General features: G+C 35.7%; 1 protein-coding gene across 4 annotated transcripts in view; it reads right to left on the reverse strand.

The window, feature by feature from the left end:
* Positions 1–24,505, reverse strand: part of LOC138702638 (protein-cysteine N-palmitoyltransferase Rasp-like) — a 43,991-nt gene that overhangs the window by 9,521 nt on the left and 9,965 nt on the right. For all 4 annotated transcript variants that reach the window (XM_069829964.1, XM_069829963.1, XM_069829961.1 and 1 more), the window contains exons 4-8: positions 21,553–21,765; positions 18,950–19,090; positions 16,125–16,342; positions 9,283–9,484; positions 7,368–7,512 (exon numbers count right to left, since the gene is read on the reverse strand). In XM_069829964.1, coding sequence (XP_069686065.1) covers positions 7,368–7,512; positions 9,283–9,484; positions 16,125–16,342; positions 18,950–19,090; positions 21,553–21,765 — 919 coding nt within the window. The remainder of the gene's footprint in view (positions 1–7,367; positions 7,513–9,282; positions 9,485–16,124; positions 16,343–18,949; positions 19,091–21,552; positions 21,766–24,505) is intronic.

The raw sequence follows: 24,505 nt of genomic DNA on the forward strand, positions 1-24,505 counted from the left end.
TATTAGATTTCTGAGCCGGTTACTGGAAGCTAGTGAAATTTGAACATACTAATAATTAATTCATATCAATATCAATTAGTTACTAAGTATATGATTATGTCTCGTGATCGGAATATAGTACGAAATGGAACTATAAAAATTGGAGATTTATCCTTCGAAGAGGTGGAAAAATTCAAATATCTTGGAGCAACAGTAACAAATATAAATGACACTCGGGAGGAAATTAAACGCAGAATAAATATGGGAATTGCCTGTTATTATTCGGTTGAGAAGCTTTTATCATCCAGTCTGCTGTCAAAAAATCTGAAAGTTAGAATTTATAAAACAAGTTATATTACCGGTTGTTCTGTATGGGTGTGAAACTTGGACTCTCACTTTGAGAGAGGAACAGAGATTAAGGGTGTTTGAGAATAAGGTTCTTAGGAAAATATTTGGGGCTAAGAGCGATGAAGTTACAGGAGAATGGAGAAAGTTACACAACGCAGAGCTGCACGCATTGTATTCTTCACCTGACATAATTAGGAACATTAAATCCAGACGTTTGAGATGGGCAGGACATGTAGCACGTATGGGCGAATCCAGAAATGCACATAGAGTGTTAGTTGGGAGGCCGGAGGGCAAAAGACCTTTGGGGAGGCCGAGACGTAGATGGGAAGATAATATTAAAATGGATTTGAGGGAGGTGGGATATGATGATAGAAACTGGATTAATCTTGGTCAGGATAGGGACCAATGGCGGGCTTATGTGAGGGCGGCAATGAACCTCCGGGTTCCTTAAAAGCAAGTAAGTAAGTAATATCAATTAGTTATTTTATGTGTTGCATTGTGGATATAATTCAAAACCAAAGTAGGTAAGTTTTCGGAGTTAGTACTAATAATTTCATGTGGTCGAACAAAATACATTTTTAGGTTAGGTTTCGTGAGTCAATTGCTTAGTCAAACCAATGAATTTCGTATTTTCAGACAAAATACTTGACATGTTGATCCCTTTCCGTATAGTTTGCCTACGAAAATATATTACAAATTATTTAATTATTTAGAAAAATTTTCCAACCTAAAGTACTGTAAGTAAAGAAGTCATTTAATGCGAAGGATCGTGTGATATCTGGTAACAGTTGGCAACACTGACAAAACGGCAATATTTGCTGTTTAGGAACTTTTCTTATGTGACCCTCACTATACAGTAAGTTAAAAAACTTATAATCTCTTCTTATCGTTTTGTCAAAGAATAATATCATGTTACAAAAAAACTGTAATGATATTAAATATGTACTCACTTCAAAGAATAAAAGGTAGGACGAGTTTTGAGATTCTCACTCCGCAGTACCTGCACATACAGGTTTTTCATATCTCTTGTCACTGATCAATTTCTCAATGTTTGGAGTTGCTGTCTGTGTAGCACTTAATTGTAAAGTGCATTTCATACCGCCTTCTCTGTTGAGGTCTGTTTATTTTCATTAGCAGAAACACATACAATAGAACCTCAGTAATCCTAATCCCAAAGCACTACAAAATGTGCATACAATAGACATTCATACACCCAGTTGGTAAACTAAGACAGCCAAGCCTCAATCCAGTTTTGCATCTCCACAATTCTGAAACAGGCTTTTGTTTCTGCTAACATATTTCAAAAACTGTCCCAATGATTTGCCGCTTCAGCACTCTTCACAAAAGTACAGAAAAATCTCCGTATGAGGAGCATCATTTCAAATTGTATAATGTCCAAGAACCAATTTTCTTTACAGGAATAATGAAAAATTGAATTACTCGTAAACCAGACTAAATCGGCCCCGGAACTATTTTTTCCCTTGAAATTATTCAAATCTGCTTTACAGGGAGCTTTACCTGAAAGACTAGATTGCATAATATATACGTCACTGTGTACGTTAATAGAAAACCACAATTCCAAGTCACACAGAGATTGTGTGCACTCGATGTGGGTTCTCTGGCGTTTCGTCAGCCCACGCTAGTTGTGTGGCTATAAAGGGAAAAGTTGAGACGGTGTCGGGTGGAGTTCCCGGGTAGCTCAGTTGGTAGAGTGCTGGTACATTCAACCAGAGGTCCCGGGATCGATACCCAGCCCCGGAACAATTTTTCCCTTGAAATTATTCTAGTCTGCTTTACACGGAGCTTTACCTGAAAGATTAGATTTGCAAAAAAAATCATGTTACAACACTTAGGTGTATGTATAGGAACTTAAAAAAAATTAAATCATTTCCTATTTATAGTTAACAAAATTAAAGGGAATGTTTTGGACATAATTACATTATGATCCATATATGATATGGGCAATTGTATCATCAGAAACCTTATAATAAGACAACTACATGAAATAATGGATCATTATTATCAGAATTAAATAGTAATATTACGTATTAATATCAAATGAATTTACAATTTTAAAATTTTCTTATACGGAATGTTCATAAAATATTTTCTACTGTCAAAAGCCTAGGTTCATGGAAATCTCAACCTTCTTCAAATTCTTCCAAAAGGAAATAACATTTCAATGGATACCTAATCATTGTGGCATACCTGGAAACGAGAAAGTCTATAATATTGCAAAACAGGCAACATATTTGCAACCAACACCTCTTCAAGTGATATCTCTATCCAGTGCTTTTGCTTCAGTAAAGTCTCATTTTACAAACCTATGGATCAACAATTGGCTCTCTTCTGACAAAGAAAAAATTTTAGAGTCCATTCAAAAGAAACCAAATGACCTGCAAATGTACAAAAACTTGCACAGACATGTTCAAACATTTTTAACAAGAGCCAGAACAGGTCACATTGTCACTCAATTGTACCTACACCAATTTCACATTCCTGATACTCCTACTTGTCTGTGGTGTAATAATCATGATGAAGATCTGGAACACATTCTCCTATACTGTCCATCCATAAACCACAAAAGAAGTAAATTAAACTCATCAGTACCGGTTGCAGAAGACACAGCTCTGCAGTATATATTGACTACACCCCACCTCTGGCTACTAGCAACAGCCATCTATAATGAACACCGATCAAAATACCCTCATTTTTCATGAAAAACAAGAACTGAAAAGACTACAGTGGACGATAGTGGACTTTATGTTGTCAGCAAACAGCTCGATACATTAAGAAGATTGATTCAAATTCTATTTCCTCTTCCTCTAGCCAGTCAGTCACAACCATCATCCTCACAGCCTGTAACCACTGTCAATTACACTCCTTCATTCATTCACAAATCGTTTACTTAATAGATCATTCACATCAGTCTTCTTTGCTATGTGGTACCATAATTAGTGATGGTTCAGGAACAAGACACATTGCTTTCCTCTTTGTAAGAATGGTTATGAATTTCTTGTTATCACACCAATAGGTTGGCTCTATTTTTACCCTGTTACAGTTTCATCTTTGACAGACTTTTGAGCATAATTCGTTTTATTTCACTAATGCCATCAATCATTCAATCATTCTTAGAATATTCACTCAGTGTTTTGTAGTTCCTCATATTCCATTCTTTACTGAAAATTTGAAAACAATACATTCATAAATATTATGATAATCCTTAGGTGTCAGCATTTCAGATTTTTTCGTAGATGTTTTTCCAACTCAATACAATTGATCATTTTTTAACAAGAGCCAGAACAGGTCACATTGTCACTCAATTGTACCTACACCGGTTTCACATTTCTGATAATCCTACTTGTCTGTGGTGCAATAATCATGATGAAGATCTGGAACACATTCTTCTGTACTGTCCATCCATAAACCACAAAAGAAGTAAATTAAAATCATCAGTACCAGTTGCAGAAGACACAGCCCTGCAGTATATATTGACTACACCCCAACTCTGGCTACTAGCAACAGGCATCTATAATGAACATCGATCAAAATACCCCTCATTTCTCGTGAAAAACAACAACTGAATAGACTACAGTGGACTATAGTGGACTTTATGTTGTCAGCAAACAGCTGGATACATTGATTCAAATTCTAATCTCTCTCTTCCTCTAACCATCATCCTCACAGCCTGTAACCACACTTTTTGAATTCATGATATTAGTATAGAAATTTGAGTCAATTACATCCTTCATTCATTCACAAAACGTTTACTTAATAGATTATTCACAACAGTCTTCTTTGCTATGTGGTACCATAATTAGGAACAAGACACATTGCTTTCCTCTTTGTAAGAATGGTTATGAATTTCTTTCATGGGTTATCACACCAATAGGTTGGCTCTATTCTTACCCTGTTACAGTTTCATCTTTGACAGACTTTTGAACATAATTCGTTTCATTTCACTGATGCCATCAATCATTCCATCATTCTTAGAATATTCACTCAGTGTTTTGTAGTTCCTCATATTCCATTCTTTACTGAAAATTTGAAAACAATACATTCATAAATATTGTGACAGCCGGGAAACGATCTTACAACCGGCAAAAAGAGGGCAAGGTCGGCCGTGGTTCAGCGCGGCAAATGAAGTTGTGCATGCATCTGCTTCCTGGGGCATGTGCTGTGGCGTAGAGAGAAGAGGAGAGACGGCTACCACGGCAGTGAGGGGAGAAGTCCAGAGAATTCGAGAGTGCCATCTTCTGGACATCCGTAGAAATTTCCAGCATCGTACTCTCTGGAAACTATGGTTTGGTTATAAAAGAAGAGAGCCTGTGAGCTGGCAGCAGTTGTTGTAGTCGTTGGACAGCAAGCCAGCCAGTCTTGTGTAGCAGTGAAGCCAGCTTAAAGACCGGAGTTCGACTTGAGTGTGTCCGCAGCTGTGTGAGCGTCCGAAGTCCTGAGTTCGAGTGCAGTGGACCGCAGTTGGGGGACCTGAGTTCGAAGTTCAGTGGACTGTCTCTGAAGATCTGGGGTTCGAGATACTGTGAACTCGAGTGACTGAGCTAGAAGAACTAGCCAAGGCAAACGAGCTGTGAACTGAGAACTGACAATTCTGTGTTGTAAATAGTGCTTTGTGAACATTAGTTAAGATTAGCAGTACCTACATTGTTGTTTTCAATAATCCAAGTAAATTGTCATTGTCGTCTGTGGAGTGCAATAACGAATACTGTGTTGTTGTGTGGAGTGGAAATCCCATTGTTGACGAGAGTGTTTAAACTAAATTATAAAGTGACTATTGTTTTGAAATAAAAGCTACATTCTTGTTTCGTATTAAAGTTACAATATTATGGTAATCTTTAGGTGTCATTATTTCAGATTTTTTCGAAGGTGTTTTTTCAACTCAATACAATTGATCATGGACATAATACAATTTGATCCATACACTTTACAGGGTCAAATATGATTTCAAACAACATTCACTTTTGAACACGCGTTTTCACACATTACGAATACGAAAAGCCTTCACAGCATGAAATATTGATTAAGAAACTACACGAAAATGTATGAAACTCAATTTCGTTCGCGGAGGACTTCACACAGTTTGAAATGATGCTCCTCATATTTACTGTCGCATTCCTGAAGGTAAACTTTGAACTGGTTGTGATTAAAACCTTTTGCACTTTTGTAGTTTTTGTGACTCCACTCATCTGGCATAATGTTGTTGTTGTTTTCTAATGCCAGGCGTTTGACAATAAAGTCATTTGACCTCTTGCACTCCAATATTTTTCAAAGATATTATCACAGCCAGCCACTGAAGCACAGATTTTGAGGTGTTCCGAATCCATTTCTTGGTTTGAGTTGCACAATGGGCAGTTAGGGGACTGATATATTCCAATTCTATGCAGGTGTTTGGCCAAACAATCATGGCCTGTTGCCAATCTAAATGCAGCTACAGACGATTTTCGTGGTAAAGCGGGAATTAATTTTGGATTTTGATGCAGAGAGTTCCATTTTTTCCCTGGCATAATGTACAATACAATGAATAGGTATTGCATCATTATTAATACTGAAACATTTCACCTTATTTCTCAGCCGCCCCAGTATACTAGTTCTTTCCATCTATGGCAGCTGCACTGTCCATAACTACTGATATTAATTTACCCCAAGAAAGTCCAGTATCTACAGCCTGCTCAGTACCCTTCCTTGGAAAGAGCTCTAACATCTCTTTTTTCATCTGGGAATTTATATCAAAACCTCTGATGAATACTGCTCTTGGTGTACCATTCTTTCCACGAAGGAATACATGTACAAGATGTTGATCTGTCTCTGAACACGTATCTGTATCTGTATCTGTAACTCGCACGAGCCAGTGCTATCTGTGCCCAGCATTGACAATGATGCCCTTTGCCCAAAATGCTGCTGTAGATAATTGTATCAGAGGGGTACAGAAGTATATAAGCGCGCGCACGCACGCACGCACACAGATTTATATATATATAATTTGAACTGGTAATGGAAATTACGGGAAAACGGCTGAACGGATTTTAATAAATGACCCCTCATTTTGAAGCTTGGAACTCGAAGTTTTTCAGAAAAATAGTAGTTTTCAGTAAAATGTCAATTTTTCAACATAATTTTCCTATTTTCCAAAATCCATCTGTCGTCAGTTTTGAGAACTAGCTAATTGCATTTCAGAATAAAACAAAACACACACTACAGTAAACACTATTACACGAAGGCCATGATCTGCAAGAATGCTGACATATTTAGAGCTCAAATTAAATTGGTTATTAAACTTACTAAAAATAATTTACAGGTTCGATTCTGTGCTGTGTAATTTTCTGGGCACAGCTGTGTATTGGATATTAAAATCTACAAAACTTGAGGTGGTTTGATGACATTATTACCATTAGAAATGAAATATTATTGTAGTTAATGCCATGATGTGACTATTGTTCATTAATTATACATATTAATGCTATACTGATGATATGAAAGTGAAACTTTTGGGGTTATATAAGTAGATGTAGAGAATATCTTAAATTAGATTTTGATTTCTATATTTTACTGAGTGGCGGCTATATAGTATATGTTACTGAAAGCTATAAAACTTACGTAAGATAATAATATTATTAAAAATCAAATATTTTTATAGTTATTAATCAAGTGGGGTTGGGTCTTTTTCATATATTTAATGGCGGTGTGGTGTAGGTATTTATATGCGTGGTTCTCTTCAGTATTGAATCGAGAGAGAGTATCTTTCATTGTTATGGAAGCAAATAACTTTCAGAACGTCTGGTATTCTTCATTGAAAATAAATCTGAAAAATGTTTATTTGAACTTCTTATGGACTCAGTTTGCAGTATATATATATATATATATATTACTATGATGAACCCAATAAATTATAATCATAAATTTATCATAAAGCACAACAGAGCTGTCACGAAAAACAGAAAAATAGAAATTTGTTTTGTTTGTTCTGATTTTTGTGTTTTTCATTAGTAAGTAAATGTTCCTTATAATAGAAACAAGCAACTTACCTTCGAAGAATCTCCTCAAAAAATGGTTTCCAATTTCCATTCCAGCAAAGAAATAAAAGTTCGAAAGAGCAGACATCATGAATAAGGGTGTAGCTATAAAGGCATGAAACCGTCTGATGTTCTGCGGCGTTGACAACAAAGATTTCTGTAAGAGATAAAAGAATGCTCTGGTTGAAATATAACCTTTGGATGACAGTCTTCATACTCTATTCCATTGCAGTTCAAATTACGCATGTTTAAAAATACCCCAATTGCTGACTTCCGTCCTTCTATGTCATATTACAATATGAGTTAACACAGAGCACACAACATTCAACTTTAACTCTCTTCATGAATTGTCCTGCTTAATTTGTTTTATACCTGCTGTGTTCACATGCGACTTTTCACATTTTAGAAAAAGTACTTTTACTATAAAGCATATACAGTAGAACCCCGATTATCCGACACCCTATTAACCGATTGACGAATTATCCGAATGTCTTTCACTCACTCTCCTTTTATTTTTATTTATTTTTTTATTTTATTTTATTTTTTTTTATTTTTTTTTTTTTTTTTTTTTTTTTTTTTGCTACAGAAACATATGAACTACTACTGTACGTTATAATAGTATGTATTTTTTTTCTAGAGAGTGATATTACAAGCATTTACTCTTCCAGTTTGGTCTACTGTTCGAGTTGTCGTACTGTACTACGTCTACATTAAATGTATTCCATGAATGTCAAAAGAAAACTTTTGTGATAAGTATTGACAAATGCATATAATTCAGTGATTTGGGGAATGAGAAACTGTGGCTCATCTCGCATCAGAATATGAGACAGATGTTACAACTGTGCGCGATTTAATAAAAATTAAACATAAAATGTATAGAGTATGTAAATCTACAACATGAGACCTCTACTATTCCTATCTTTCCACTTACAGCCATTACAAGGACTTTCCTTGCCCTTAAAAACACGTCCTTGACAACCGAACTTAAATTAGTGAACTTCTGGTTCACTATCTAGGGTGTTACACACAAGAGTACGGAGGAAATTACAAAACTCCAAGAATTATTCACTTTATTTACGAAAATATTTTATGGTACGGATTATCCGATTTTTTTTATTAATCGTTCAGTCCACCCCCTTCATTACCATGGATAATAGAGATTCTACTGTATTAAGTAATTTTCTGAATATGTTAATTCTCAGGAATGTTTTTCATCTCATCTTCATCCTTCTTAGCTAGATTGCCTGCTAATTGTTTTCAAAAATATTGGTATGTGATGGTATCCATGAATGACCACCACCACCACCACCACCACCACCACCACAATTGTAGGATTCTAAAAAAACTGACGGACACAGTTGTCAATAAAATATGGCTTTAATCCCTAATTGTGGAAAGAAACAACCCAGGCTTTCATATCATCATAACTTCCGAAAAAGTTCTGAGGATCAATCTGTTTCGTGAGAGAGAGTGTCACTGACTGACATGTGTCAGTTGATTGATGCTACATAACTCAACAATTAAAATCTCATTGGAATATGTATGATAAGAACTTTCTTGTGTTAAATTTTAACGTACCTTGTTAACATGTTTAGACCTATTTTGGGTCATCTTCAGAACTGGTCGTTGTTGGTCTTGGGGCCTCTTGTTTCCTGTGTGGGTGCGTTTGTAGTGTAGAGTCAAAGAGTGTGTGTGTTTTGAAGTTTAGTTGTGTGTTGTGAATATCATTGGGGTGTGTTTTCGTGTGTCTGTATATTTCATATTGTTCTAGTGTGTTGAGTTTCTGGCTTTTGGGTTGGATGTGCAGAATTTCCATGTCTGTGTTGATGTCTCTGTAGGTGTGGTTGGCATTTGTGATGTGTTCTGCATATGTAATGAAGATGTATAAAAATCTCAATTCTCATAACATATCACTGCACTGCCTCACCTCATAAACCTGGTAGCGACTTGTTGAGCCTATGGCTTTGCAAATGATCTCAATACTGACGCCGGCGTAGTTAAGGACCGACCATATCAGCACGAACAGAAACACTTTGTGCCAAGCGTACACGAAGCTGAAACAGACGAAGGAAGCCAGCAATCTGCGTGCCAGACTGGGGCCGTCACCAAGAACAGGAGCGTAGATGTACCTGAAATACAAACACCGCACTCTGACTCAACCCTACAAAGTTAATATGACATTGAAAGTATCTTTAGCAAAGGTATCAATCCATTCACATTATGCATTAAATGACAGGATAAGCGTGCTTTCGTACAATTCTCACTAGGCCTACATGGTCACTGCATATTTTTGTAATTCTCTCTCGGCTTCATTTCCTCTTACCAAACGAGGTTTTACTCCACTGCACAGTGGTCCAAAATGCAAATCTAGTGGGACAAAATTAATAACCTCTTTTCTATCTAACAGAATTACAAAAATCATTCACAGCCTTATTCAGATTCTACGTAAAGATTATTATTTTTTGGTCCTACAGAATATATTTGTTATGGTAACAATTAATATTAGGGGAAAAAAATTTGCTCCACCGCCAAGGATCGAACCCGGGTCCTTGGTTCTACATACTAAGCGCTCTCACCATCGAGCTATGCCGAAGTCCAATCCACAGCACCAGATCGAACTCCACTCCTCCAGTGTTTTTCCCTTTGTGGCCTGACTCCAAGTTGGGCATGTATGTTGACATTTTATATCAAGTCAACTGCCATAATACAAGGATCGCACTCAGTTGAGTGACTTGGTGGCCGGGATTCCACAGTAATATGCACTCAACTGAGTACATAGATCCAGGCCGGGATTGAACTCGCAACCTTGGGCATAGAAGGCCAGGACCCAGTCCGACTTCATACGATATTACAAATATCCTCCCCGTAGAGTTTTGTTAAGAATGATACTGGCAACTAACACATGGTTCCAGAATGATGAAGCCACGTCTAACTCTGAAATATAGAATAGGTTAGGTTAGCAGGAGTTATAGCTGCTAACATTAATTTATGAAACTCACTTCAGTTGGTTCACAATGGGGTAAGGAGTTTAGGATACAAAGGGACACTATTTTGTAATCAAATAAAATAATCTACATTGATTTTATAAAGTAGCGGTAGATATTTAGAGAAATATAAAACAGAATTAGTCCAGGTTTACAAAACGATATTTAAACTACTATGGTATAATAGTACATTATGCAACGAGCCTATAATGATAGTAATTAAGACGCAAGTATGTTTGTTTATGAAACGAGCGCAAGCGAGATTCATAATTTTCATACGAGCATCTTAATTACCATTATAGGCAAGTTTCATACGACTTTTTATGGTCGACCATATTTCTAACTTGAAATTATTCAGAAATATTCATTTTATTTGTATCTGACAGAAGATCGGAAGTGACCTTGTTCATAGCTCGAAATTGTGAGATGTGCACAGACGCGAAAGTATTGATTTTTTCTGAGGAACAATAATGTCATTGACCTTGATGTAATGCAGAGAATGTATAACCTGGAAATTGATTCAGAATTGAAAAACGAGATGACAAATTGAATTTATTTGAATATTATTTACAATTAACGCTAATTATTATACAGTAGAACCTCTATTATCCATGGTAATGAAGGGGGTGGACTGGACAGTTAATCGAAAAAATCGGATAATCCGTACCATAAAATATTTTCATAAGTCCATACTACAGCCTCATAATATTCCTCTGTAGTGCTGTGTTTAATATGCTACATAGTGAATCAGTAGTTCACTAATTTAATTTTGGTTTATAAAGGCCAAGGATGTTCCTTATGATGGTTGTTTGCGAAAGGATAGAGGAAGTAGAGGCTCCTGTTGTATATCTACATACGTTATACACTTTATCATTATTTTCCATTAAATCGTGCACAATTGTAACGCCAATCACATATTCTGATGCGAAATGAGCCGCGGGTTTTCTTTTCCCAAACCTCTCAATTATTTGCACTTTTATTTTGATACTTAGCAAAACACTTTTGACACCCGTGGAAGATATTTTGCATAGAAGTTATAAAGTACGGCCATTCGAGCAGGAGAACAAGGACTGAATGCTGCACAGATTTGCTTCATATTGTGCGGAAGTTCTTGGGACTATTTCTTTGAAAGCAGGTAGTGACTATTTTACAAGTTGGGAAAAACACCTTCAAGTAACATTCTTGTTGCTTGCAGTAGTACTATGTAAAGGTAAAGGCTTTTAATAAAACACTCTAGAAAAAATAGGATTATAATATAAGGTATACTACTAAGTTTCTTACGTGTTTATTTTCGCAGTAAAGAAAGAAAGAAAGAGCAACAGAAAGACAGTCGGATAATCCGCCGATCGGTTAATAGGGTGACGGATAATCGGGGTTCTACTGTAGTAACAGAACATAACCTTCTTCGACAGTATTGGATTTCCAGCCTCCGTGACGTTTCCCTCGTCTTTCGATTGCATATCCGAGAATAATTGAAAACCTGAACTTTAATGAATAGGTGTACTTTAATGACATGCATTAAAGGACTGCTACCAGGTGTATAATTACTACATTTCGGCATGGTCGAGCATAAAAGCAGATATGAGATGGCATCAGTACAGCAAAATAGCAAGACTTACACTGCCAAACCACATATGTAATTCTGCGGACCACCAATAGTTCACGTGTTTTGTTAAAGTTTACTGCTATTATTGTTACATTATACTCTAACCTTAAGTCCATAATATTTTACTTTAAATATATTGATGACAGAGAACACATGGTTAGTGGTCAGCTTTCCACACTGGTGACATGAGTTCAAATCCTGACAGATACAAGTGGAATCTGCAATGGACAAAGATGGTGCTTGGTGGTAGGTTTTCACAGACTACTCCCCTTTCTCCTTCTGGCATTCCACCATTGTTTCATTACGCATCATAATGTGGTGCCATAGGCAACAGCTGCAGCAGTAAAAAGAACATCTTTGGCACTTTGTTTGATGCTTAGGCAAATGACACAAAGGCAAAATACCGAAAAAATAGTGACAAACTTAGAATCTTGAGTCACTATGTAGCAACAGAATCTCTACTGTAGCAAAAGCTCTGCTTTCAGTCTACTGCTTTTCAAAGTCAGAAAACAAGTACGGTATAAATGTTCACAAAAATCTCGTGCTATCATAAATATGGTGAAAGAAAGAAACAAGGGTCCTCATTATAATTTCATCAATTTAAAAATATCCCTTCCAATTGCAGGGGACTATCGCAAACATGCGATAATACAGTAATAATAATAATTTTATTTATTTTATTTATTTATTTAGAATATTAACGTGCAAAAACAACAGCACAAGGCCAATTACACTTTTGCACGATACAAAACAGAACATAACAACAAATGATGATGAGAATGAATGATAGAAAATGGCAATGAGATGAAATACAAACAATATAATGGTCTACATCAATCATTGATCAAATAATAATTATAAAATTAGTACAATGAGAATTGAAATAATGGAATGGTCTACATGAATCAATAGACCAAATGCAAGAAATATATGGACAAATGATTATTAAAATTAGATCAGTGAGTTAAAACTCAAAGATATACTACACATTAAATGGATCCAAGTTGAATCCATGCAAATTAGCATATTTAATGCATCTGCAGACCGGAGAGAGAGATTTAGGACTCTTATTATAAAACAATTTATGAAATCTTAAACCATTAGCAGGAATACGAAGACTGATATTGCTTATGAAAGATTCACAATCAATATCACCCTTAATGACTTTGCAAAAAAATAAATAATCAAGATCCTGAGGTCTGGCGAACAAACTACCGCAATTGAAATAATTGCATTTAATCTCATAGTTATAATCGGAATTTGGTAAAAATCTATAAGAACACAAGGAAATAAATTTTCTTTGGATATTCTCCAATTTAGCCGAGTCAGTGGAAGTAATGGAGTTCCATACAACAGATGCATATTCAAGCTTGGATCTAACCAATGTATAGTACAAAATTAATAAACACATAGGAGTGGAAAAAGAATAAGTTATAGACCTAATTAGACCAAGCATTCTTAACGAATGGGTATAAATATATTGCACATGATCATGGAAATATAATTTTGAATCAAGTAGGACACCAAGATCTCTAATACAATCTTTCCTAGTAATTACGACATTACTGAGAGAATAGTTAAATTTTAGGGAGATAGTTTTCCGTGAAAAGGAAATAACAAAAGTTTTGGATTGATTAATTTTCATTCCATTTTCAACAGACCATTGTGAAATTGAATTAATGTCATTTTGAAGAATTTGACAATCAACCAAACTATTAATTTTGCGAAAGATTTTGAGATCATCCTCAAACAAAGGGCAGCTAGAACTTATTCTTTTACTTATATCATTTATAAATAATAAAAATAAGAGAGGTCCCAATGTAGACCCTTGAGGAACACCGCATAAACTATTAAATGGAACCGAGAGAGAATTACCTAGTCGAACACAAGACTGTCTATCTGTTAAATAATTTTCAAACCAATTAACATAGTTAGTGGAGAGACCAAAATTACTTAATTTATTTAATAAAATTTTGTGAGGAACAACATCAAATGCTTTGCTAAAATCAAAATAAATTGAGTCAATTTGACCTTGATTTTCAACTATACGCATTATGAGATTAAGATAGGAAACTAAATTAGTAGTAGTAGATTTCCCTCTTGTAAATCCATGTTGGGCCGAATTGATCTTATTTTTAACATAAAATGAAATGTGTTTGTGGATAATTTTTTCAAAAATTTTAGAAAAATTGTTTAGGATAGAAATGGGTCTATAATTAGTAACACTGTTTTTATTACCATTTTTGAAAACTGGAATAATGGATGCTTCCTTCCAAAGTGATAATAATAATAATAATAATAATATTAATAATAATAATAATAATAATAATAATAATAATAATAACAACAATAAAACAATTATTACACAATAAATTACAATAAAACCTAGTTTTAACATTTCCGATTTTAACCTTTAGAAGCCAGAAGACTTATACCACTATTGGACGCAAATTTCCAACTCGTAAGCAAGAGGCAGGAGTTCGTATACCTGCATAATCAAGTAAATTCGTGTTGGGTTCGTTAGCCGAGGGGTTTAAGGCGCACAAGATATGTCCGGCCATCATACTGTGCCTAAGATCGCAGGTTCGCATCCCGGCCACTGCAGTCAACTCAGCCTGTGGTAAAGGATGGGGAGGGCCCATGCAAAGCAATCAGTGTAATGGTATGCATGGAAGCTGACGGGTTTCAGTTCTCTGCAGTTGAAATGATTTAGCTCCTTCTTTAAGAAAAAAAAAAACATTACAATTTTTTTTATTATTATTTTAATCAAGCGCAATGTCCTTAATGTTATATAAAATTACAGAATATCAACGTATTTTATATATAACATACAATTTATAATATATCACATCATGACCATAATACTAGCTACACCACTATAATGGTAGCTCAGCTCTTAAAGGTTAAGGCAGGTTTTCAAAACAATATTTGATTTCCGCTTTTAAGGAATCCTGCTTTAAGGAAAATATTGCTTCTAAGCAATATATTTCAATAGATATGCAAATACGCAACTCGTTTTGGCAAAAATTCCGAACCTGTTCTGAAAGTTTCATTGATTTCTCCACAAGATATCGACATACCAGCAGTAAAATTACCTAAGGGTGCAGTATTTTAATTTCTATTCTCAGCTCTTACTTACTTATGGCTTTTAGAGAATTCGGAGGTTCATTAATTGGAAATTTATCCTTCGAAGAGGTGGAAAAATTCAAATATCTTGGAGCAACAGTAACAAATATAAATGACACTCGGGAGGAAGTTAAATCAAAATAAATATGGAAAATGCCTGTTATCATTCGGTTGAGAAGCTTTGTCATCTAGTTTGCTTTCAAAAAAGCTGAAAGTTATGATTTATAAAACAGTTATATTACCGGTTGTTCTTTATGGTTGTGAAACTTGGACTCTTACTTTGAGAGAGGAACAGAGGTTAAGGGTGTTTGAGAATAAGGTGCTTAGGAAAATATTTGGTGCTAAGAGGGATGAAGTTACAGGAGAATGGAGAAAGTTACACAACACAGAACTGCACGCATTGTATTCTTCACCTGACATAATTAGGAACATTAAATCCAGACGTTTGAGATGGGCAGGGCATGTAGCACGTATGGGCGAATCCAGAAATGCATATAGAGTGTTAGTTGGGAGGCCGGAGAGAAAAAGACCTTTGGGGAGGCCGAGACGTAGATGGGAAGATAATATTAAAATGGATTTGAGGGAGGTGGGATATGATAGAGAATGGATTAATCTTGCTCAGGGTAGGGACCAATGGCGGGCTTATGTGAGGGCGGCAATGAACCTCCGGGTTCCTTAAAAGCCAGTAAGTAAGTAAGTAAAGATGATATTGCATCTGCTTGCTTTAGCCAGCAGTGAATTGGAAAAGCATCCGACAGAAACTGACTTATACAGACTCTGCTGTACATTTCACTGAAACACATTTTAATTAATTGAACTAGTTTCTTGGCAATAACAAATTCAATTACAATATTATATAAAACTTCTGTCTTAATCGAGTCACATGCCTTTTTGAAATCTATTCTCAGTTCTTCCTTGTTCATACTAAGTGTAAGGGAGGGGAAGGGAAATAATTTCCTAGAGATTCAAGAAAAAAGGATTGTACAGGTATAAGCAAATCTGGCGACATCCTTTACACAGCTTAAATTAACAGATGATGTGAGAGCAACATACTTGCGCAGGAAGAAGTAAAGTCCCTGGTCGAAGTGTCTCCACATGTCGGAGTAGAGGTGGATGCGGCTGATGCACTTGGGGTGGGCGGGGGCCTTGATCTGTTCCGCTCGAGCGACAGTGCAGCTCAGCCCGTAAGTGACGACATACTTCAGTTGAAACATGATGCCCATGCTGAAGCCCATCCCATAGTGCGCCCACACTCCAAGGATTCTAACATGCTGGAATACACAACAAAACATCTGTATTATTTCCAAGATGTGTTTTAGGAAAAAAAAGGAAGATGTATGCGAACTTTCAAGGGATTTACCATTGTTAACTCTATTTCAGACATTTAGCATTATAACATACATTTACAGGCTTACACATATAGTTACAATAAAACCATTCATACCAAGGAAAACATGAAGCACAGCTGAAATCACTCTTATTTAACAGATGATCTTGAAGCCTGAAGTAATTTTGTATTTTTTTTATTCTCCAAGATGTTGTTATCCAATGCTGGGCTTTGGCAACGAAGCCATTAGCGCTCTTGCTCTCCAATATTTCTCTGTGGTGGATCCAACAGCTAGAACTTCACAGGTTTGTAGATGATCTGCAGTCATTTCTTCTTCTTTGTGGCATAGAGGACAATTAGGATTCGTGTAAATTCCTATTTTATGCAAGATAAATTCTTTGCATGTCTGACTGAAGATGATAAGATGATAACCTATTACATTCCTGTCGAAGGGCACAGAGGGTACACGCAGTAAACTTAGAGGAATGACTTACTACATAACGGCCACATAATACACTAAACATGTCAATCAACGCGGCAGGAGTGGTGTTCACCAACTCGGGCACAGCACTTCCTTCTATCTGCCCCAACTTGAAAGAAATTGTGAGGCGAGGAAAAACACTATTCTTCACATTAGCAATTTCAAGGTATTTTATTATAATGATGCATGTAATTACTGAAAAAAATAGTTTATAATAGGGATATCTTATGCGAAGTTTTACTGTCAGATGGCAGGAGCGTTCCATGCGGCGCAACATGTTGTAGGGCTATGTTTTGTCATATGCTACAGTTGATTACGTTTTCCCACTTGTTGGTTTTCTGTGCGTGTCAAAATTATATTTACAGTTATTTTGTATAACCTCGTATAATTTAACATAATTCAATATTTTCTTACCTCATAATTTAATTTAATTTACAATAAATAATAACGTAAACCTGTATAATATTGAGCGATTCCCCGAGATGGATGGGGAAATCTGCAGTACGCAGAATATAGATACGAGTGAATTGAATGTTCATGAACCTAAACGAGAACTTTGAGAACAATATGCACGAATAAAAAAACAGGAACTATGTCGACAGTGTTATTCCCTCTTTAGTAATTAGTATATAAGAACCGTACGCTAAAAACAGGATATGGAGCCACCAATGTGTTTTTTTTTATAGGGAAGGGACTATCGAGATTGATTCCTTGTATTTTTACTGTAGTTGCAGAAAGATCAAATGCAATTTTTAATAGGATGATATATGATCGCAGTAGTATCACGATTAGTAGTGTGTTTTGTAGGTTAAGGACATGCAGTTTTGAATACTGTGTTGGATGATTTTGACAATTTAAACTTAAAACATGGCTTTAATAATTAGGGTACAGTACGTTAAAAACATTATTCACGAAATGGATTTCACTACGGATCGTCCTGGATAATAAACATCCCAGTTTATCGAGAGTTTACTGCAGGCGTAAACTTCGGAGACTCCTACAACTACTGCATATAATCTAAGCTAACATAGCTCGCTGTCGAGGTTGCATATGTTTTTATTAATTTTTCTTTTTCCTCTTCCAAAATGAAACTATAGTCAACAATTCCTTACTTGAAGTAGTTACTTTTATTTAATAGCTAGCACTTTCGAGGCGCAATTTAATTACTTATATTTTTTAAGGTTTAAAGCATATATTCAATATATTTCGGGACCTGATTGAAGACAAAAACCTTTCCCTGGTTTTTACATGTAGGAACATAACAAAAATTTGCCATTTTTAGTTATTTTTAAGAGTATTTAATATACTAATACACTACGTATATCCTCAATGTTTATATACCGAAAAACAAATGCACACGCAAAGCGCATCCCTCATAGTACATGTGCGCTATCTGTTGGTGCTAGTTCAGGGTGTCCCTATACTACTGCATGTTTATGAACTCATAGCTACGCATGGTAACTAATGTAGTTGTAGACGTATTGTCGATGTTAAATATGTACACATACGGAGGCATTTTTAAATTATATCTATATTAATCTAACGATAAATTAATTTCATTTGAGGATCAGTGAATTTTTTTTTCGAGTTGAAAGGGATCTGCGATCAAAAAAGTTTGAGAGCCACGGTCCAGGAGAAATAACAGACTGCCGGCATGCCCAACCCACAATTCTGTTCTCAGAGATGAGTTTTGGAGTGTCTGTAGATCTCCATGCTTACAGCAAACACTTCTTCAAGTTTCCTTTACAGCCTGTTTGATTATATACTTCGGAAATCCGAAACAAGGTTCCAGCCTGATAGTAGTATTGGCTGTACTGTACTTTATTAGTTCTGAAAATGGTTGCCGGGATAATTCTACATTCTTTGACCTGATTTTTACTTCATGCAGACTCAATGAGCCCAGAGCAGCCTGGCCATCAGAACAAATGAAGATATTCATGCCTCTATATTATCTGCATAAAACTCTAGCCGTCAGTCTTACAGCAGAGTGTTTAAACCTCATTTTATCTTCAAATGAAATATAAAAAAAAGTGAAAAAAATTGCTTTTGAAATGTAATTTCTGTACACACCTTCAGGTCCATCTGCAGGGCACCAACATAAATGAAATGCAGGAACAGTTCCAGGAAGCACATCCACCACAAGTATCGAAGGATGTTCAATATAAAAATCTTCATGCGCTGCACAGTCCAAGGAGCATATGGCTTCAGAATCTGGATTAAATAAAACACAATATTTCAAGCATGGTAACATAACCTCCCTCACAGGCAGACTGTATTACTGTTCAACTACCAGTTCCATATTAAATCATCATATTTATCTCAATGTGTCATCTTATCTTTCCTGGCTCACTTTAAAAAATCACTCCTCGGCTTACTTGTTGGTTTCATTCATGCCAAGTCGGTAAAACAAGTGACTAACACTGCTGTGTTATTTTAGCTATTACTAGCTGAAAGCACCCGGCGTTGCCTGGGTTTTCCTTTCTGCTTCTATTTTTAATTAAACTGGTTATTAAATTTTCGGAAATCTCGGAAACCTAACTATACACAACCAAAACGAATTGTCTTTACTAAGCTTTCCTCGCCCATAAAGATGATTCTTTACTTAACATCACTTACATGAATTAATGAACTCCTTAGGCAAATGCCTGCCAGGGTTAACTCAATTTAAAACAGTTGTAAATCAGCCACCGAAAAGAAAACATATCATGTTCCTGACGTTAAACTGTTGTTTTAAGTTTATTTACTTATTTGTTTTTATTTATTTATTTGTTTGTTTTTATTTATTTATTTTGGTGTAGTTAAGGCCATTAGGCCTTCTCTTCCACACCGCCAGAAATACAAATAAAGTAATAGAAAAATCAAACTATAAACAAAGTAAAACCCAACGAAAATATAATTCCTTCTCCTCTTTCTGATCAGATTCAGCATCGAATCAATATATACATATATTATTTAATTTATATTGGAAGATTTTTTTTTTTACCTCTTGACCGCTGTGCATACACTTATATCATACCCAGTTTTTTTAATATAACTTGAAACTATATTTCATAAATTCAGAACATTTGTATTAATTCTAATTTTATACACAGAATACAGATACAATATAAACTCGCAATAAGTCATTTTTTAACATAAAGACTAATATTCTGAGAAACATTTAGGCCTACTGGTATTTTAGAAATTAAGAGATTTTTATTTCCACAATGCTTAACGTACTAAATTTGCAACGTGATTATACAGATATAATTTCGCAGCAACACATTTTCGGACGTGAACAACAATATTTTGAGAATTAATACAATGTTATTTTCAGTGGGCTTGTGTACATTCACATACTACATTAGCAACATGACAAAAGTATCATTGAATTGCTTATTGATATGTGTAAAATATTTTTTTTTTTTTTCACTTCTTTGTATAAAATATAGTTGAGGATGTGAAAAACAGCAGTTTTTAAGTTAATGTCTGCAACTTTGAGCGACTGTCCTCGAGCTTCATTTTAATATGGCCATTACAAATGCTAGTGGCATTGAAATTGCAGTTGCTTAAAATTGAATGAGTATCCTAGCAATACGTGGAATAAAAACATCTCCTTTTATTTTTGCAGTTAATATTGCTAATTCTATTACGTTTCGTACGAGTTTTTCACACCAATTCTTATTCGTGAATAATTTTGGTGGGTCAATATTTCGCAATAGTACTATTGGTTATTCAATATTAAGTAAATTATGTGGTAGCAATCCTTGTAATTTCAAAGAATTCTAGAATTCAGTTGTATAAAACAGTTTGCTCACTATCTACAAAACTGCATAGAGGAATTCGTAATACGGTCCTAGACTGCGTAAAGATACTTATTGCATGAATTATCTAGTTTTAGCCTTCATGATCTGTAACTACAATGTAACTTAATTTCGTGTTAAAATTTCCATGGCCTCGTGAAAGTCGATGTTGAATACAACAGACAATAATAAAAAACAATTGACTGTAGAAGATTTTGCATTTTAATATTATGCATGAATATTTTATCTATTTATTTTTATTTTTTACAATTTTAATTAATTTAACTTCCATTTGCACAATTTTAATGTAGCCTATGTTCTTCTCCTGGTTATGAAGGTTAAATGTGCAAACTTTGGCACATATCGGTTAAAGCGTGTAGATTTGTATAGAGAACATACATACATACCCACATTCAATTTTATATATTAAGATTATTAATTGTAATTATTGTGTAATTAAGTTACCACTGCCTCAGGGGTGTTTGCTCACTTGCAGTGTAAATAAATAAATAAATACACATTAACTTTACATGCTTCAACATCTAGATCATAATTGCGTGTATAGAATCTTTGGATATATCAGTAGGCTGCGCACTATTGTAATTCTGTTTCTATTGTCATAATATGTTACATTATATGGCAGGATGATAGAGGCAATGATGAATCGTGGTATGTAAATTTCCTATTTGGCGTTGAGAGAGGGAAACCATAAAAACTTCAATTAGATTGGCCAGCCATGGAGTTTGAACCCACGACCTCCCGAATGTGAATCTAGTGTGTTACCACCGAGTCACTGCTCGTATTATTATTATTATTATTATTATTATTATTATTATTATTATTATTTTTATCTTCGTCTTCATTATCATCCAGTATGTTCAATAAACTTACCCCAGCCTCGAACTCTTCAAAGAGTACTAGTGGTCCAAGGAAAAGCATGGGAAGGTAGAAGCAGTAACCAAGCAGCAGTACCAACTCCGCTACACTAACGCTGACTTTGTTAGACATCAGTCTGTCCAGACAGAAGCTCTGACTGCGCATGTATATCCAAGCTGACGAGATCGTCAGCATGTAGTGTTGGTCGTAGAATAAGGACAACCAGTTCTGCAGAGTAAACAAATGTATGACTACCAGTCCGTAAGATAGGAGTTCCCAACACAAGCCCTATCCCGTGCACACGTTTTTTGTTAAGTACTGATGCAGAGAGTTTATTAACAGCCCTCCAGTCTTAATCAGTTTCATCAGTTTATTTTCAATCACTTTCAGTGGTACTCACTGTTCGAGAATAATGGCACCCAACAATAAATTGAGGCCTAGTGAAATCACATTATGTATAAAGGTGCAACAACACCAATGTGAAGTACAAACATTCTATGACGACTACCCAGTGCCAAATCCAACAATTACACACATCATATTCCAAAAGATTTAAATTAGGTTAGGTGAGGAGTACATTAGCCAATTGGCTTCCTCTATGCCACTTATCATCTGGGATTGCTGACCTACTTCTATTGTATTTGGTTTGTGTTAAGTGTAGGGGGGAGTGAAGTTGACTGGATGCACTTGGAATGAATCTTCTGATATCATTACAAATAACTCAGTTTATTAAAATCTTCTGATATAATCACCAAGACTAACTCAGTCTCTCTCTGCTAACCTCATTATGTGAAGAGTTCATTTCTGAGATTGGGGGCTTGTGTAAGATGGACTGCACTAACGAAGTAACAATGTACATTTAACACATAAAATCCACAAAATACGACAAAATTCCGAAAGAAACACATTGAAGGGTACACAGGAAAAACGAACAATGTCACATTTCCATTAAAGGTGAGACAGTGATCTATTTCAGTATATTACTGCAAAATTTATTGGTGTTCCTACTTGAAATGAAGGAAATGATGAGTGTATCCGTGGTTTTCATTCTCCTTTACCACTTTTGGTAAAAATAACACTAAAGTTTGTAGTAATACAGTGAATTAGATAATGACATCACCCTTAAAGCATTGTGACATTGTTTGTTTTTCCCTTGTGCCCTTCATTTACTATTAGCATTACAAACGATCTGTAGTGGGATAAGATGGTGCGTAGTCACAGCAGCAAGCTTCAGTCAGACCAAAAGGAAGAAAGGAACAATACCAATCTATATCTCTGACGAAGGCCAAGATACTCATGTGGCAGTAGTTCTTATATATCCCACAGTAGGTAGTGAGTTGGGTTGGGTTCAAAGGCAACTCAGTGCGAAAAGCTACAAGTTAGTCATATGAATTGATTGGATTTCAGCAAGAGGATATTCAATTCTGCCTTACACAAAAATCGTTACAATTGTTTCACCAGGATCATTTTTACATTCACTAAACTGGTAAATTCTTTATGTTCGACCATGCCGAAATGTAGTAATTATACACCTGGTAGCAGTCCTTTAATGCATGTCATTAAAGTACACCTATTCATTAAAGTTCAGGTTTTCGATTATTCTTGGATATGCAATCGAAAGACAACGAGGGAAACGTCACGTAGGCTGGAAATCCAATACTGTCACAGAAGGTTATGTTCTGTTACTATAATACAGTAGCGTGCAAATTAATCCGAACACGACATATTTTTACATTTTCTGTCATTGTTGGCCTCACAGCTGCTCATACAGCTTTAATTGACATCTGTAGTACGTGTAATTCCATTGTTGAAGGTCTGCCATTATTATTTTTTTTATAATATGTGACATTTTGCCTGTCGTTTTGTACTTATAAGCATTTCAGTTGTGTTGAAGACTTAATACTGCAATCCTGTGTACGTTCTGTCGTCTTCACAAATGGATACAACTCCACGAAAACGGTCTAAAATTATAACATTAGCAGAGCATTCTTCTATGACACAGAGGCAAATTGCTGCAGAATGTCACATCGGTTTGGCTACTGTTAATTCGATCATAAAACGATACAGGGAGACTGGATCCATCACACCCCAGAAAAAAGGAAACTGTGGCCGGAAAAGGAAGACTTCACCTGCAGATGATCGTTTAATTGTCAGGAAAAGTAAATTAAATCCTAGACTAACTGCTGTCGACTTAACCCGCGAGTTAATGGCTACCACTGGGGCGAATATTCACGTCACAACAGTGCGGCGTAGGCTTTTGGAAGCTGGACGAAGGGCTCGTAAGCCTATTAAGAAGCAACTGCTAACCCCTGTTATGTGCAAAAAACGCTTAATGTGGGCAAAATTACATCAACACTGGACAGTGAATGACTGGAAGAATGTACTTTTTTCCGATGAGTCTCATTTTGAGGTCCACGGCCACCGTGTTTCTTACGTACGGAAAGGATCAGAAAAAGTAACAGCAGCTCATCTCCAACAAGCACCCAACTACCCCCCTAAAGTAATGTTTTGGGGTTGTTTTACACATGAAGGGTCTGGAGCATTAATACCTATCAAGGGAATGATGAATTCTGACAAATATATTCACTTATTGGAAACCAGAATCGTACCCCAGCTGCAAAAATAATTTCCGGATGGCAGAGGTGTGTTCCAACAAGACCTGGCACCATGCCATACGTCTCGAAAAACTATACAATTCTTCAACAAGAAGAATATTCAGGTACTCCCCTGGCCAGGCAACTCACCCGACATCAACCCCATTGAGAACTTGTGGTCAATTTGCAAAAGAAGAATGCAAAAAATGGATTGTTCTACAAAGGAGAAGATGATTTCTGCCCTCATTGGTGTATGGTTTCGCGATGAAGAAATGAAGAATATTTGTGGGAAATTAGTGGAATCCATGCCAAATCGTCTCAGAGCTGTTATTAGGAACAAGGGAGGCCACATAGATTACTGAGGTATGTCTTAG

This window comes from Periplaneta americana, chromosome 7 (assembly GCF_040183065.1).
Source record: "Periplaneta americana isolate PAMFEO1 chromosome 7, P.americana_PAMFEO1_priV1, whole genome shotgun sequence".
NCBI classification, from domain to species: Eukaryota; Metazoa; Arthropoda; class Insecta; order Blattodea; family Blattidae; genus Periplaneta; species Periplaneta americana.